General features: G+C 36.4%; 1 protein-coding gene across 6 annotated transcripts in view; it reads left to right on the top strand.

Moving 5' to 3' along the window:
• The window catches only part of RALGPS2 (Ral GEF with PH domain and SH3 binding motif 2), a 170,167-nt gene that overhangs the window by 56,366 nt on the left and 95,334 nt on the right, over nt 1-18,467 (top strand). For all 6 annotated transcript variants that reach the window (XM_086694699.1, XM_086694697.1, XM_086694698.1 and 3 more), the window contains 2 exons: nt 4,517-4,600; nt 15,523-15,612. In XM_086694699.1, coding sequence (XP_086550825.1) covers nt 4,517-4,600; nt 15,523-15,612 — 174 coding nt within the window. The remainder of the gene's footprint in view (nt 1-4,516; nt 4,601-15,522; nt 15,613-18,467) is intronic.

The following is an 18,467-nucleotide window of genomic DNA, read 5'->3' as shown; positions in this document are numbered from 1 at the left end:
AGAAAGAGAATCCCAAGCTCCACACTGTCAGCACAGAGCCCACCATGGGATTTGATCTTACAGACTTTGAGATCATGACCTGAGCCGAAATCAAGACTCAGACACTTAACTGACTGAGCCACCCACGCGCCCCCCTTTTCACTTCTTTTAACAAAGGCACCTCTTCCTTACAGTTGGGGAAATTAAAGTAGTGATATACAAAAAGAGGATAAGTATACCCAGATTTGGTGAGACTGTTGGAAAAGTGACTCAGTAGTGGTGGTATAAGTGACTCGGTATTTCAGGAGGGCAGTTTGACAGGTGTCAAAGCCTTGAAAGGGTTCAGACTCTTTGACCTAGTGATTTTACTTCTAGGACTATATTTTTAGGAAATGATCAGAAATGTCAGAGAAGGTGCAAGGATATTCATTACTTATGGTACAGCCTTACTTATAACAGGAAAATGACATTTACGTTTTGTGTAAAGCTGCATAACTGAGTTTGAACTCTATCAAATGGCTATGTTGACATCAATTTGACACAGACACTGTATATTAATAGCATTAATATGTATTTGGAAGTTATATTAATTGGTTTAAAATGAGCTCAGTATTTGTACATCTAATCCGAGGAATTTTGTCCTAAAATATGCCATCTTTATGTAGTTACATTAATATGGTTATATTAATATTTTTAGAAAAAATATTTTCTAGAAGTTTGATGTTTTTAATATAGCTGTCATGTCATTTTCATGTTCGTGTAGTATCTGTCACTAAATATTTTCTGTCTGTACAAGGAGGTAATGTGAAATGAGCCTGTATCTAGGCTAACAAGCAGTTGTCTTTTTACTGTAGAGTTGTTTCTGTTCCATATTTTCCTTTAGTAATCTGAAGGTTGTGATCTAGCTTTAGATTTTAAAAAAGTAATTGGTATCTTCGGAGCATTTACTGCTTGTCCGCTGTGTTAAAGCAATGATTGCCGTTTCTTCCTTTAGTATTCTTCATCTCCATTACTCAAGCCGAAAACTTGGGAGTCTTGGTACCTCTGGACACCTCATTCTTGGCTTACATTGTGTGGATCCAATTTTTGACCAGATCCTGCCTGCCTCCAAGATATCTTGAATCTACCACTTTTTCCAATATAAGGAAACAAACATTACCTTAATTTTTGTGTTTTAGTTAGATTTTGTAGTATCACCGTAACTGTTTCCTCAGTCCATTTCTTTCTGTTTCTGTTTTAAAATTTTATGGAAGACAGGCATGCATCACATTTAAGAAGTCCCGTATTTCCACCGGCCTCCACCCTTGAGCCCCATGCTCATCCAGTGCCTTAACTATTCCTTCTTGCAGGAATTTATGTCCAGTTTTCAAATAATATGTCTAAATGTCTATTGTTTATGATTTAAAAAATTTTTTAAGTTTATTTATTTTGAGAGAGATAGCACGAGTGGGGCAGAGTGGGGCAGAGTGAGGCAGAGTGAGAGAAGAGAGAGAATCCCAAGCAGGCTCTGAGCTGCCAGTGCAGAGCCTGATGCAGGGCTTGAAACCACAAAGCTGCGAGGCCGTGACCTGAGCTGAAAGCAAGAGTCGGATGCTTAACTGACTGAGCCACCCAGCTGCCCCTGATTTTTAAAATTTTAGATATGATATATTGACTCTGTACTATAGAAAATGATTTCACACTTTTATATTGTTTCCCTTGACCTTTATACAGTTCTGTTCCTCCTCTTTTTCGCATATAGTTATGTCACAGTTTCAACATGAATAAGTAATCATGGCTCAACTGTTCTTTACAGTGAAGCCATGATTACTTAAATTTTGTGTTCCTTGAGCTAACAACTTACTTAAGCTTTCTCTATACTTGTCACTAATTCTTCTGCCAGAAGTGAATATAGTGAATGTGTCTTCTCAGTGTGTTCAAACACTTGGGTATTGTTTCATTTTTGAGAGGTATCTCTCTTGGAATCTCTTACCTCTTGCTTAGTTACTATCTGGACTGTTGTTCTTAAGCTCTGCTCACAGCTATGTCCCAGGATCTCCCTTTATTGATAAACTGGGTTTTGCAATATTTTCTTTCTGTATTGGTTCCTCAGTTTCTTGGATCCCATGTCTTTTTTTTTTCTTAATTTGCTCATTTGTTTTGAGGAACCACATATTTTCCTAGCTGAGAATAGGTCCCTAGAAAACAAATTCTCTGACACTTGCATGTCTGAAAATGTCTGTAGTATACTTTCATACTTAATTCATTTTTTTGTTGGACAGAATTCTAGGATTTTGAAGACTTTGTTTTCAGTTGTCTTTATCTTTCAGTGTTGCTGTTGAGGTATCTGATACTTTGATCTGCGTGTGATCTAGTTTTATTTCGTTTTGTTTTTGAATCTTACAGATTTAATCTCTTAGTCTCCAGTGTGCTACAGTTTTTTTGAGGCTAGGCCTTGTTTTGAGGGTTTTAAAAATTTAATCCACTGTAAAGAACACTAGACAGATCTTGTTCTTCAACTTCTTAGGGGAGGGGCATTAAAAAATTTAGCGGGGGCGGGGGGGACACCTGGGTGGTTCAGTCAGTTAAGCATCTAACTCTTGATTTCAGCTCAGATCATGATCCCAGGATCACGTGATGGAGCACCATGTTGGGCTTCGTGCGGAGCAGGGAGCCTGCTTAAGATTCTGTCTCCCTCTCTCCCCTGCTTGCATGCCCATGCACACAGACACTCCCTCTCTCTAAAATAAAACTAAAAAAATTTTTTTGGGGGGGTAAGTTATTTTTCTCTATTTTCTCTGTTCTCTCTTAAAATTCCTGTTATTGGGACACCTGGGTGGCTCAGTTGGTTAAGGTCTGACTTCAGCTCAGGTCATGATCTCGCAGTTTGTGGGTTCAAGCCCCATGTGGGCTCTATGCGGACAGCTCAGAGACTGGAGCCTGCTTCAGATTCTGTGTCTCCCTCTCTCTCTGCCCCTCCCCCGCTCACACTCGGTCTCTCTCTCAAAAATAAACAAACATTAAAAAGATTATAAAACTCCTGTTATTATTCAGACATTGACTTTTACGGACTCTCTAATTAACAGAATATTTGGATCCTGTTTTGAGCTTATTTTTTAAAAGATTCTATCACCTTTATCTCACAACTCTTACAGTGATTTTTAAAATCTCCCTTAGTGTGTTTTTCATTTCCAAAGGCTGTGTTTTGTTCTCTGAATAGAATGTATCCTTCTGTTTCTGCCTAATGGGAGCAATACCTATTCTTATCTGAGAGTAGTAAATACATGGTTTTGTCTTTCTCTTCTCTCAGTTTTTTTGGTTCCCTTCCCTAACTCAGCTTCCTCAGAGTCTTTTTTTTTTTTTCCCTATAGATTCTATCTCTTTTTGGTGGTGGTTATTGGTATTATAGCAGGATCTTTAACCTGTTTTGAACCTTGGACTCCCTTGGCCCCTGAATGAAGCCTATGAATCTGAACCCTTCTTTAAAATCAAAGGAAATCAATCCTATTAAAATACACTTCCCAAAGTATTTTGTAAAACTGTCACATAGCAATATATATGTGCTTTTATGTTAACATTAAGTAAGATCCAGAGATGATGAGCTCATAATATCAAACTAGTGATGAGTATCAATGATAGTTTTGAGCTATCTGCACTAACTGTAATGTGATATGAAAATGAAAATATCTGTGATTTTTATCAGTGGTAACGTCACATGCATTGCCATTTCTTCTGTAATCTGTACTCTACATTTAAGATAAAAAGGAATGTCATATCAGAAGTTAGTATAAAATAGAAATCTAAGTTTTTAAGTTTATTGAGCCCTTTGAATTCTCTTGACAGACCCTGTGGGGTATCAAGAGCCCTTTTATTAGAGGTTTCATGACATATATGGGGTAGTTGGCTGTCAGCTCAAAGAAGAAGGTACTGGAAAGCTGATTGGAAGCTCTGAGTAACTGACTGGGAATGGGGCTTGACAGCTAGTAGGGTTCACTGTACGTTGTAGGAAGCCTAGCTCTCATTATCTGTAGGTCCTTCTGTTGACACTCCGATATCTTCAGAAGGAGAATCCACCAATCTCCCTGTGGAGTGTAGGTCTAGTTACCTGTGTTCTAATAGACAGGTAATTTTGCCCTCTTATATTCTACGGGTAAAATTTGTTTTTATGATTTAACTGAATGGTTACAGTATTAGATATGTTCCTCTTGAATAAAATGGCTCTAGGAGGGGACACAACTGTCTTTTTTTTTTTTTTTTTTTTTTTTTAACGTTTATTTATTTTTGAGACAGAGAAAGACAGAGCATGAACAGGGGAGGGGCAGAGAGAGAGGGAGACACAGAATCTGAAACAGGCTCCAGGCTCTGAGCTGTCAGCACAGAGCCCGACACGGGGCTCGAACTCACGGACCGTGAGATCATGACCTGAGCCGAAGTCGGACGCTTAACCGACCAAGCCACCCAGGCGCCCCGACACAACTGTCTTTAATGTTGTGAAACCCTTAATATAATAAGAAAACTGGGCTATTTCATGAACTTATTTTTAACCTATTTTTTTCAGGAACTTTCAAGTTGTGGATGGAATAAAAAAGAAAAATACAGTTCTGCACCAAATGCTGTTGCCTTCACAAGAAGATTTAATCATGTGAGTTGCCTATAAAATTTTGATACTTAGTTTCTGAAATTCAGTTCCTCAATATATAATTTTTCATTAAGAAGTAGTTTAGCTTTTCACATGAATGCTGGCATATTTTCAGCCAGTATCTCTTCAAATACTGTCCCCCTGCCTGATCTCTATTTTTTTTCTTCTGTAATTTCTGTTGGAAATTTGTTGGTACTTGACATTCTTTTTTACCTGTTATCTTAACCTTTTGTATTTTATACCTGTTTCTTTGTGTTCCATTCTGCATTATTTCCTCAGTTCTGTATTTCAGTTCACTAATTCTCTTAGATGGGTCATTTCTATTTCAAGTCTGTGTACACTTTTACACTAGTGTGATTTTTTTTATATTTCTTAGATAATTTTCATCATTTTATTTTATAATTTCTGTTATTATCCAGAGTCCTTGGAGTACTAATTCTCTGTCATTTCTGCTAATCCTTACTCAAAATGGTTTGTATTTTTATACATTTTCTAATTTTGGATTGAGCACTCATCATTTAAGCTTATACCTGTACTTTGTGGGAATTCAGCTGCCACCTAGAGTGAGGGTATATCTCTTCTGAAATGCTTTTTGTTTGCTTTTGCTGGTACCAAGGACTATACTGACTTAGGACAGTTTTTTATATGTTTTGGTTGGGAACATCCGTACATTGCTGTAGTGGAAATTTCAACTCCAAATCCAACTAAGGGATGTTTACAAATTCTTATAAAAGACTTATTTTTCGGGGCACATGGGTAGCTCATTCAGTTAAGCATCTGACTCTTGATTTCGGCTCAGGTCACAATCTCACAGTTCAGGAGATCGAGCCCCGTGTTGAGCTCTGCGCTGACTGTGCGGAGCCTGCTTGGGATTCTCTCTCTCCCTCTCTCTCTCTGCCCCTCCCCCACTTGTGTGCACCCTCTCTCTTTCTTTCTCAAAATAAATAAATAAACATTTTTTTTTATTTTTATTATTTTTTTTTTTTTTAAATTTTTTTTTTTTCAACGTTTATTTATTTTTGGGACAGAGAGAGACAGAGCATGAACGGGCGAGGGGCAGAGAGAGGGAGACACAGAATCGGAAACAGGCTCCAGGCTCTGAGCCATCAGCCCAGAGCCCGACGCGGGGCTCGAACTCACGGACCGCGAGATCGTGACCTGGCTGAAGTCGGACGCTTAACCGACTGCGCCACTCAGGCGCCCCTAAATAAACATTTTTTAAAAAGACTTATTTTTCTCCATCAACTCTGCCTTTCTCTGCCAATAAGGGAATTGTTTTAGTCTACATTTTAGCCCTTTGAAGATCCCTTAGATAGACATAGAGGTGGTAGAGTAGAGATGGGGTCCTTGTATTTGAAGGAGTATTAAATCCCGAGCCCCTATGTCACTGAGAGAAAATCCTCCATGGGCAGCTATAGTGCCCTTTCTTGTAACCACTGCTTTGCCTTTATTTCCCTCTTTGTTTTGGCCTCTAGGGGAAGAAATCCTTCCTTTCAAGTTAGCCACACATTTTTTTAAAAAGTTTCTTGTCTTCAACCCAACATTTCTAGGAGTTTGTAGCAAATAGTTTCTCAGGGTATTTGGTTCACTCTATTCCCCAAAATGGAAGTCGATCAAAGTTTTTAAAAATTAGATTAAATCATTATTAGGGACAGAGGGCAAGCATGTCTTACACTGAATTTCATATTCAACTTATATGGAAGTTGTTTTCAAGATTTTTCTGAGTTGGTCAGAATTTTTTTTACCACAGTAAAAATGTTTTTTCTTTGCCATACAAAAACATTATTATAATATTCACAAATTTGACTTTACATTTTAAACAATAATATTATTCTTAAGCTGAAAAGTTGTCAGAGTCAGATATGTCACATTGTACCAAAAGCTTTTATCCTTATTCCAGATCATAATAGATCCTATAATCTCACTTAATGGTTCCATTACTCTATTAATTTCTCCTAGTGGGATCATAGGACATTTGAAATAGCAAATTTTGAAAGAAGTTAGAATCTTTTAGAGGAAACCTGTGTGCAATATTATTTTTAAAATGAGTTTTTTGTAGACAGCATATCGTTGGTCTTCCTTTTTTTATTTTTTATTTTTTTTTATTTTAGGAATTTTTTTTTTTTTTTTTTGAACGTTTATTTATTTTTGGGACAGAGAGAGACAGAGCATGAACGGGGGAGGGGCAGAGAGAGAGGGAGACACAGAATCAGAAACAGGCTCCAGGCTCCGAGCCATCAGCCCAGAGCCCGACGCGGGGCTCGAACTCGCGGATCGCGAGATCGTGACCTGGCTGAAGTCGGACGCTCAACCGACTGCGCCACCCAGGCGCCCCTATTTTAGGAATTTTAACATATATGTAGATTGATATAAGTATAATCAAAATTCACTTTTATCACCCTAAAAATTTCTTTTGTGCTGTACCCTTGTAGTCACACCCACTCTCTATCCCTAACCCTTGGTGACCAATGAGCTCTTTTCCATCACTGTATTTGCCTTCTCCAGACATTAAAAAAATTTTTTTTTAATCTTTATTTATTTTTGAGAGAGAGAGACAGAGTGCAAGCGGAGGAGGAAGAGAGAGAGAGAGAGAGAGAGGGAGACACAGGTTCTGAAGCAGGCTCCAGGGTCCGAGCTGTCAGCAGAGCCCGACACGGGGCTTGAACTCAGGAACCGTGAGATCATGACCCGTGCTGAAGTCGGACCCTTAACCGACTAAGCTAGCCAGGCGCCCCCAGACTTTTATATAAATAGAGTCATATAGTACGTAGCCTTTTGAAACTAGTCTCTTTCACTCTCTCAAAGCATAAAGTCTTTGAGATTTATTCTTGTTGCATGCATTAATAATTCATTTTTATTGCTGTGTAGTATTCCATTTGACATCCATTTGACATCCATTTGAATTTGATAAGTGGTAGTTTTTCCTTTTTTTAAATTTTCCTTAAATATATATTAAAAGAATCAAATTATTTGATCAAATACATCATTAGTGTCTTAGCAACAGAACTAGATTATAATTGTTTTAAGAACTCATTTTTACTCCATTTTCTTCTCTGTATTTTCTCAAAAATATCCCCAGTTGAACTTCACAACAATCACATGCACAACAACAATTTAATGTTAAGGAATCTAAGGCTTATTTTGTTTTGGTGGGGGTTGGTTTGTTTTTCAAATTTTTATTTAAATTCTAGTTAGTTAACATACCTTTCATTTTTGTAATTCACTCTGAATCTCTGCTTTTCAGTTCAGACTTAGAAAGGGTACAAAGATAGTTCAGAGAGTTTCCATGTTCTTATATTCCATATAAGATGTTAGCTTCCCCCAGTGCTAACATCTTACAGAAGTATAGTTATCAGAGCCAGGAAATCAACATTGGTACAGTACTATTAACTAAGCTAAGGCCATTATTCAGATGTCCCCAGTTTTCTCACTAATATCCTTTTTGTTATTGTTACAAGATACTTTGGGATCCCACGTTGCACCTAGTTGTCACTAATTATAACAAAAGAGTTATCTTGGGGTCTGTTTTTGTCCTTTTAGTGCTTTACCTCTTAACTGTCACATTTTTCTGTTTCTTTGCATGTATGATAATTTTTAAAGTTTTATAGTTATCATTATGGATGATACATAATAGTGATTCTGGATTCCGTTGTCCTCTTTTTTTTTTTTAAGCTTTTATTTACATTCCAGTTAGTTAACATACAGCATAATATTAGTTTCAGATGTACAATTCAGTGATTCAACCCTTCCATACATCACCCGGTGCTCATCACAAGTGCCCTTCTGAATCCACGTCCCCTATTTAACCCATTCCCCCTCCACCTCCTCTCCAGTAACCACCAGTTCTCTATAGTTAAGAATCTGTTTCTTGGTTTGCCTCTGTCTCTCATTTTTCCCTTGGCTCCTTTACTTTGTTTCTTAAATTCCACATAAGGTATTTATCTCTGACTAACTTATTTATGACTTTTCTTCAATATTTTTTCTTTTTCCTTTTTTTTTTTTTTTTTTGCATTTTAAAAATTTTATTTAAATCCAGGTTAGTTAACATATTGTGTAATAATGGTTTTGTTTTCCTCTTTTGAAGAGTGTTGATTTTTATTTTAGCAAGCAGTTAACTTCGCCGGACTCAAACTTCAAATTCTGTCTCTCCTTGGAGAACAGATAATTTCCTTTAGGTTTTGTTTTCAATTAGGCTTCTTAGAGTTTCCCTTGCACATGCACAGTTCCAAGGCCAGCCAGAGAGTTAGATGACATTTTTATATAGATTTGGGGGAATCTCCTTCTTATCTTTCTTTCCTTTCTAGAATTTATCCCCTCACTTTTGGCCAGCTGGCTTCTGACTTTTGAAGCCATTAAGACTATGGCCTTCTGCTTGAATTTTAGTTGCCCACACTGTGGTAACTAGAAAGCATCCTCAGTGAACCAAGTGCAAATCTCATCCAACGCATCTTCTTTCAAGGATCAGTTCTCCAGTTTCTGCCTTCTTTTCGTCCCTCTCTTGTGGTTTTAAATAGTTGTTTTTATAATTTGGAATTATAATCAGATGAGCATTCCCAAAGATACCAGCTACTCCACATTACCAGAAATGGAACTCTCTCCCATCCCATTAAAAATTATGCTTTCTGGGGCGCCTGGGTGGCTCAGTCAGTTAAGCGTCCGACTTCGGCTCACAGTTCATGAGTTCAAGCCCCACATCGGGCTCTATGCTGACAGCTTAGAGCCTGGAGCCTGCTTTGAATTCTGTGTCTCCCTCTCTCTCTGCTCCTCCCCCGCTCATGCTCTGTCTCACTCTCTCTCTCTCCCCTTCAAAAATAAATAAAAACATTAAAAAAAAAATTTCAATTATGCTTTCTATTGATTATCAAAATAATAATATGTATTGCAGGGAAATTGAAAAAACGTAGAAATGTATAAAAAGCTGAGGGGAAAACAAATACCTGGACATGACTGTTGTTAACATTTCAGCATATATCCTTTTCTTCATTCTTTATTTTTTCTTAATTTAATAGAAATCATGTGCATGTAATTTATAGCCTTATTGTCATGGCATACCATTAAATGTTCCTATATCATTGTATGTTGAAAACATTTTTAGTATCTCTGTGATCTCCTGTGATTGAACTATGTCATAATTTTAATCATCATTCTATATTGGATATTCCTCTGACAACTTGGGGGCATGCCTTCTGGCCAGTGGAGGTTCTTGTTTTTGTTTTCTTTTTTATTGGGGAAGGGTTGTTTAAATTTGTTTTAGACATTATCTTTAGATAATTGGAAATACGACTGATAATTAGAAGTTAATGCTTTTAAGAATGATCATGATAATGGGTTATGTTTGATAAAAAAGACTCTACTTTCTGAAAGTAAAATTTATAGATGTAGTTATATATTATCTATGATTTTCTTCACAGTATTCCTGGGGCATTTGAGGGGAAGGGAGGGGTAGAGGTGAAAAAGTTTGGCCATAACTTGGTAATTGTTGAAACTGGTTGCTATACATCAGGGACTTCATTATTATCTTCTGTTCAGTATACATTTGAAGTGTTCCATGTAAACAGTTGAGAAAACTATCTTGAAGCTTAACATATTTTTGGCTGCAAATATAAGGTTTTTATAACACTTCTATATGATTATAAAACTGAATAAAGCAACTACAGTTAAAAATATCCTATGAATAAATGTTTTCTAGGATTTACTTTTTTATGAAATATTTGGTACATTTCAAAGAATGTGTTAAATATTTGTTTGAATCATGTGAAACTGCTGATGTTCAACCATTGTTAGCCTACAGAAATGGCAAGTTCATGTGATGAATGTGTATTAAAAAGCATTCTAATAAATGATTTTGAATTAACCACCTAAGCTAGGAGCTAGAATATTACCCAAACTCTTTAAACATTTTACATATTCTTCCCTGTACCCTCTCTTAAGGATAACCATTATCTGAAAATTTGGGTTTTGGTTTTTTGGGCAGGTTTTTAAAAGTTTTTTAAACTCTTCTTGTAATTCTTTTATAGATTCATCGGAAATGTTTGTATCCTGAAACAGCATGTTGTATAATCTTGTTTTTCATCCTCATAAAATGTATCATCAGACTATATATATATTTTTTTATGGTTGGCTTTTTTTCACTTTGTGTTTCTCTGATGCCATGGTGATGTATTTGGCTCTAATTCATTGATTTTTCACTGTTTTCTAGCATTTCATTGTATGAATATATCAAAATGAATTTATCATTCTTTTGAGGATGACCATGAGATATGTTTCCAAATTTTTTGCTATTATGAAGAATGATGCTAGGAATATTCTGAGTCTTGGTACTTATGTATACTAGTTTCTCTAGGCAGTGGCTTTCACACTTTTTTGATGGTGACCCACGATAAGATAAAATATTTTACATTGTGATTCAGTGTAGACACACAGCTGAAACAGAAGTATTCTGAAATAATATTTATTTGTATTAGATATGTTCTTTGATCTTTTCTGCTTAATAAAGTAGTAACATTGCTACTTAGACTTACTAAATTGATACATTAAAGTGGGTTAAAAAAACCCACTGTAATTGGTTAGAAAAATGTGTGTTTAGATATAAAATTTTTGTCAGAGAGAATGTATGCATGTTTACCTATAAAAGATGGTGTCTTTTTTTTTTTAATGATTGTACTGATTTTGCATTCCCACCAGCAGAGTACAAGAACTTCCGTTACTCTCATCTTTGTCAACAGTTGGTATCATCAGACTTTGCAACCTAATTGATATGAAATGATTCGGATTTCATTTTTATTCAGTAAATGTTTATTAAGCTTCACTGTGTCCTGGGTGCTGTTCTCAGTGTTTGGAATATATTAGTGAACAGGAAAAACAAAGATCATTATCTCCACGGACCTTTTCATTCTAGCTCTTACTAATTTTAATTTCACTTTTCTTTTGTTTTTTCATTTTCACAAGTTCTGTCATTTTCTTTTTTCTTTTTTTTTTTTAATTTTTTTTTTTTTAACGTTCATTTATTTTTGAGACAGAGCATGAACGGGGGAGGGTCAGAGAGAGGGAGACACAGAATCCGAAACAGGCTCCAGGCTCTGAGCTGTCAGCACAGAGCCTGATGTGGGGCTCGAGCTCACGGACCGCGAGATCATGACCTGAGCCGAAGTTGGCCACTTAACCGACTGAGCCACCCAGGCGCCCCACAAGTTCTGTCATTTTAAAATCTCCCTGGTCATTTTTATTATTCTTGTATTTCTTACTCATTTATTTTCTTACTCATAACTTACTGTAAATTAAAATGTGGATACAAAAAACCCACAAAACAAATACATGGTTCAATAAACTATTGTCAAATATCCTTGTAACATCACCCGGACCAAAAATAAAACTTGAACTTTAGAAACTCCTACATGTACCTCAGCCCAGTCACACCCTTTCTTCCTCCAGGAATAATCACTGTCCTTTTATCATACTCACTTTCTTGTGTGTCTTTTTATAGTTTTATCACCTAAATGTGTCCCCAGACACAACTATTTACCCTTGCCAATTTTTAAAATTTGTTAAATTTTAAGACTTTTTAATTGGCATTTTCTCCTTTTCTTTTCCTTATCATTTACCTGTGGAGGCACCTAGGCATTTTGACCTAATTTTGAGTCTCCCACAATCTAGATTGCATCTATACAGTGTAATATATTATGTTTTCTGGGTGTTATTGCTGGTTCCAAGGATTCAGTTGGGTTCAGTGCCTTTGGCAAGAATATGTGTTGTGTTTGTGGTTTTTCTTCTTTTTCATCAGGAGGCACATAATATCTGGTTGTCTTTTTCAGGATTTTAGCAGCTGTGTCTAGATCCATTAATTAACTGAAGTTGTTAAAAGGCTGGGACGCCTGGATGGCTCAGTTGGTTAAGCGTCCAACTCAGGCTCAGGTCATATTTCACAGTTTGTGCCTTGCATTGGCTCCTTGCTGACAGCTCAGAGCCTGGGGCCTGCTTTGGATTCTCTGTCTCCCTCTCTCCCTGCCCACCCCCCTCAAAAATAAACATACATTAAAAAAATGTTAAGGTTAATTCACATTTCATTCTTTTTCATTTATTAGTTGGAATGCTTTTATAAAGAGACATTTTCCCTCATCTGGTATTTGCTTACCCAGAGATCCATTTCCTATAAGCAAGGAAGGATAAATGTTCAATTCTTTCCCATTATTTAGTTGTTTTGAAGATAGTGAATTGGTGTTCTGTCTTCCTCGAACAGTGACCAAGTAGTTTTTTTAAGTACCATTGTGAACTTACAAATTAAAACATCATATATGATGTGTTTCAACCCATTGCAGTTATTACCTTTTTAAAAAAGTATATTGTTAAGTTTGTTTATTTTGAGAGAGACAGAGTTAGAGCAGGGGGAGGGGCAGAAAGAGAGGGAGAATCCCGAGCAGGCTCCACACAGTCAGCACAGAGCCAGACGCAGGGCTCCAACTCACAAACCCATGAGATCATGACCTAAACTGAAATCAAGAGTCTTATGCTTAACCAGCTGAGCCACTTTCATGTCCTTTGTCATGATTCTAACAGTCTTTAATAGTTTCCTTGCCATCTGGTATGCAAAGATATTTCAGGTTCATTTTGTCCATTACCTGCTCCCATCCCCTCCCTGTATCTAGAATCAACGTTCTTTAATAAGTCCTGGTTTCTTACAGGGGGAAATGGACTTGAATGCTAGGAATGCTCATTGCTATTTTCTATGCCTTTTTCAGCAGAGGTAGCTAAGATTTCTATATGTTGTCCACACACACATAGACAAACAACTGTTTAAAGATAAAATATCTCATGAGTTCGTATAGATACTTGTAATTCAAATTCAGAACCGACTATAGAGGTTTTTTCCCAACTCTTCTGTATTGCGTCCGCATGTTCTTTCTTCTACTCACAGAATCCTGATTATCAAGGCATGTTGATTGCCTATAGCTTGTTATCCATTACAGTACTCAGGAAGGGCTCGTGAGAATAGTAATTCCTGAATTCTTACATGCTGGCAAATGTGCCTGTCTTCTGTGTACAATTTTCTTTCCTTGATGATTTTTGATATATTACTCCATTTTTTTTTTCTGACAAGTGTTACTGTTGATAAGTCCGGTGATAATTACATTTTCTTTTCCTTAAAAATCACTTTATCTTTTTGTCTCAATGGCCAAAAGATTTTTTCCCAGTAATTTTATTGAACTGTATCTTTGTGTGGGTCATTCTGGATCAGTATTCTGGGGTATGGTTGGCTTTGTCTGGGATTGTCAACTGGGGAGCACCTGCACTTAGCCTGTCCAGCATGGACAGAAGTTGGACTTCTTACACAGTAGCTCAGGAACCTCAGAGAGAATGTTCTGGCAGTCAAGGCAGAGGCTTTCTTTTATGACCATCTTCTGGAAGTTAGCATCAATTTTGTTAATCTTCTGTTCATTAAAGCAGTCACAAGCCTGTCCAGATGACATGACAGGTGACATAGACCCCAACTTTCAATGACAGAATGACAGAGACCTTTTGGCCATGTTTTAAAATCATGATGGCATTTTGTCTTAAAATTTGCCTAGCGTTGGGGCGCCTGGGTGGCTCAGTCAGTTGGGCTTCCGACTTCGGCTCAGGTCATGATCTCGTGGTCCGTGAGTTCGAGCCCCGCATCGGGCTCTGGGCTGACAGCTCAGAGCCTGGAGCCTGTTTCGGATTCTGTGTCTCCCTCTGTCTCTGACCCTCCCCTGCTCATGCTTTGTCTCTCTCTGTCTCAAAAATAAATAAATGTTAAAAAAAAAAATGAAAAAAAAATTTGCCTAGCATTAAATTTAATAAAGTCAGTAATCATGCAGTTCAGTTTAAATTCACAGGTGATATTTGCCAAGGTTGTTGACAAAATAAAGTATAGCTTTTGATATATTTTAGAAGTGTACTTTATCAGAATGGGGATACTTATTGTCATTAGTAGCCCAGATATAGTAACAAATATGAATATGGGTTTATAAAATACATACATTTTATATTTACATATACATTTGTAAAATATATACAAAATATGTACATTTTGACAGTTTATAGATGAAAGTTGCAAGTAAAATCTGAAATGTTTCTCACTAAAACAGGGATAAGAAATGTGAGGCAGTGGCACTATGTTTTGCACTATCATTTCTTGCTAATACACCTTGTATTTCGATTTGTGTAAGTTCAAGCCAACTGAGAGTGCCTTGATTTTATTTTCATAGTAAATGAATTAAAAATATGTTATATTTATGAGAAGCAAACTATTTTCATCAGAGTACATAGAGCATTTTAGTAATTTAGATTTAGCCTGCCTTCTGATAAATGGTTTTTAAAAGAAATTGCAAAGGTGGTTTATTGAATTAGAAAGCATTACATGATTTTAAAAATATAATCTTAGTTTAATTTTAGAATGACTTTTCTTTATGGTATTATTTCATAATGTAAATAAATGGCAATGTGGGATTACACAGCCACAGAAAAACTTGCCCTAAGTAGCATAGTTTATAATGTCTGATCTTAGAGCTTATCTAATTCTGCCATGATGTTTCAGAATAAAATTACATTTATTTGTATAGTGTTCTTGTTGTAATAATGCAATAAAACCAGTTTTATTAACTCCTTCAAAATTTATTTTGCTTTTACAAATCAAAACTCGTAGTCATGTTTGTGTATGTGTGTGTGTGTGTGTGTGTATAAGCATACACATATACACATGTATATCTCTATGCACATACATATCATGTATATATGAAATGTATGCAACATTTGAAGACTGGTTATATCCTGGCGGGGAGCCGGAAGGAGAAAAAAAAGTATTGTCTTTTAACCAGCTATAGGTCATTCACCAAGTAGCTCTTGTCATTAATTTGATCCTTGTGAGTAAAGAATCTTGCCATTCAACTCCTTTTAATTTTTATTTGCAGGTAAGCTTTTGGGTTGTTAGAGAAATTCTTCATGCTCAGACATTAAAAATTAGAGCAGAAGTTTTGAGCCACTATATTAAAACTGCTAAGGTAAGAAAGGCTTGTATTTTTATTTTTGAGTCCAGCCATTCAGCATTGTGAGTGACTATTTGCCCGTCACTATTTACTATTTATTGACCCTGCAGCATTGTGAGTGACTATTTGCCCGTGACTATTTACTATTTATTGACCCTGGAAAATAAGACCTGTTGATTAATATGTTGACTCTTTCGATTGGATGCCTGTTTTCTTTGCCTTTTCTTTATTCTTCCTGTCTTCCTCCCTTTAGCTCTCCCCTCCCTGTCTTAGAGTAGCTGGAATATATTACTTATTTGACTGGATAAGTAGGCAGAGATCAGATTATGGTGAAGTATAGTATTTACAAAATACTGGACTCTTCTGCAGGTAATTGAGAAAGCCTTATAGGATTAAGTAGGAAAATGTATATCGATTATTTGTTTTTGAAATCTATCACTGCCAACCCTGTGGAGAATAAGACTTTATTTTTAAAGGAATAGTATAAAGAGGATGTTAACCAAACATGTTAATTGAGTAGTTATTGTGGGGCATAGATAATGAATGCAGCAAGAGAAAAGGAACATGGATTTCAAGGATGGTCAGAATTCAGAGAGGAGGGTGAACAAGGCATGTCCACAAGAGGATACTAATATTTCCTTAAAACTGACAACTCTAAATTTATGGTAAGTTCACTAAAAGGTGGTATAATTGTAGCCACATCTTCACCATTCTTAGAATAAATTCATAACTTACCTCATGTCTGAATGAAGGTGGACTCAAATGAGAATGCCATTTTTACAATTTTAAGTTATCGTAATTATTTTAAAATTGTAACTGCTATAGATTGGAATGCCTCCGTAATTTCCTTGCGCACCTGGAAGCAGTTGTATTCTAACGTTCTGTGGCACTAGGTGGCAGAGCTAGCTTTCAAAATGTGATCTGTGGCAATGTCATAAAATTTCTGAAAACCTTCTCTGTGATATGTTTGATAAATATTGGGTTTTAGCTAGCAGAAATTCATGTCTTTTCTCCATACATTCTGAATTTGTTTTTTTCTTTTCTGGTATTTTTGTTAGTGTTTTTATGGGCTTTGCATGTTCCACTCAAAACCACCAAATTCTGCCTGTCAAGCTCGTTGTTACCTTCCTCCTCGAGTAATCATTTAATTCCAGTTCAGACTCTTAGACTTTTAAGTTATTTTTGACAGTAGTTTCTTTCATCCCAAGCTGTAAATTCATAATTTTTTTTTTGGCTCACACTGTCTTTTAAATCCCTCTATTCTGACTCTGCCTTCTGTATTCCGTCTGTTACAAAACTTGCAGGTCTTTTACTTGTTTAGTAGACTGTGTCCGTTAGGGTTCTCTGGAGAGACAGAATAAATATACACGTATGTAAAATGTATAAAGAAGATTAAGCAATTGGCTCCGATGGTTGGGGGAAGGGGCTGGCAAGTGTGAAATTGATTGTAGGGCAGGTGGACAGCCTAGAAACCTCAGGCAGGAATTGAAGCTGCAGTCTTGAAGCAGAATTTCTTCTCTGGGAAACCTTCAGTTTTTATACTCTTACGGCATTTCAGCTGATCAGATGCAGCCTACCATATTATCAAATGTGGTCTCTTTTATTTACACTTGATCTTAGCCAAAAGATCATGGATGTTATGGATGTTAACTGTATCTACACAACGAAACCGAGGTTATTGTCTGGTTAAATAACTGGGTACTGTAGTCTAATCAAGTTTGACATATAAAACTAATCATCCTATAGACACACGCAAAAATTGTAAAGTATATTTTAAGTATCAAAAGAATCATAAAGTGGACGCCCATGTCCCCACTGCCCACTGAACTCTGATAGGCCTCCGTATACGCAGTCCCCTGCCCTCCTGCTACCAAAGGAACCATTGCCCTGAACTTTACGTTAGCTTTTCTTCTCTAGTTTTGTACATATGTGTGTTCCTGAGTAATGGATTGTTGTTTATATTTTTGAATTTTGTTTAAATTATTCCATAATTACTTTTATACTTTTATAACTTGGTGTTTTTACTCAGCACTGTTGCCGAATGGCTTTGGGTGTGCCTCTGTTGTAGAGTGTTCGGTTGCTTGCATTTACCACCAATTCTTCAGTATACTCTGGCTTGGATAGTTACCAGATTTTTGTTGCTGTACACACGGCTGCTAGAAAGCTGTCTTGTGGGATTCTCTTTGTGCTCATGTGAGGGGTTAAGCCCTAGAAGTATAGAGAGAAAAGATAAATTACCTTTAAAGAAATGACGGAACAATAGCTTTCATTGAACGTGATGAGAATGAACATTTTTTCAGTGTGGCCATTTTTCAGTGGCCATTTAGGTTTTCTCTCCTGAAATGTCTCTTCAAGATTTTTGAACAGTTGTCTCTTATGGTGTTGATCTTTTATTGATTTTTGTAAGAGTTTTTTTATTTAATTTTAGATACTGCTTCTCCAATATGTTTTTATATCCATCTTTATATTTGTGACTTCTCTTATTACTCTTTTCATGTTATCTTTTCATATAGATGTTCTAACTGTAGTAGTCAAACTTAGTGATCTTTAATTTTTATTATATCATTTAAGAGTATCTTATTTAAGGGGTGTCTGAGTGGCTCAGTTGGTTAAGCATCCGACTTTTGATTTTGGCTCAGGTCATGATCTCCCGGCTTGTGAGGCCAAGCCCTGCATTGGGCTCTGCGCTGACAGCTCGGAGCCTGCTTGGGATTTTCTCTCTCCCTGTCTCTTTGCACCTCCCCGACACGTACGCATACTCTCTCAAAAGAAAGAAATCATCTTAAAAAAAAAAAAAAGAGTATCTCATTTAAGAAAATTTTATAGCTTTGATTTTTGTATGTGAGTATTTATGTGGAAAAAATTTTTTC

Source organism: Puma concolor, chromosome E4, assembly GCF_028749965.1.
Source record: "Puma concolor isolate L17-30 chromosome E4, mPumCon1.1.hap2, whole genome shotgun sequence".
NCBI lineage: Eukaryota > Metazoa > Chordata > Mammalia > Carnivora > Felidae > Puma > Puma concolor.
The sequence above is the reverse complement of the archived record's forward strand: the minus strand, read 5'-3'. Positions and strand labels throughout refer to the sequence as shown.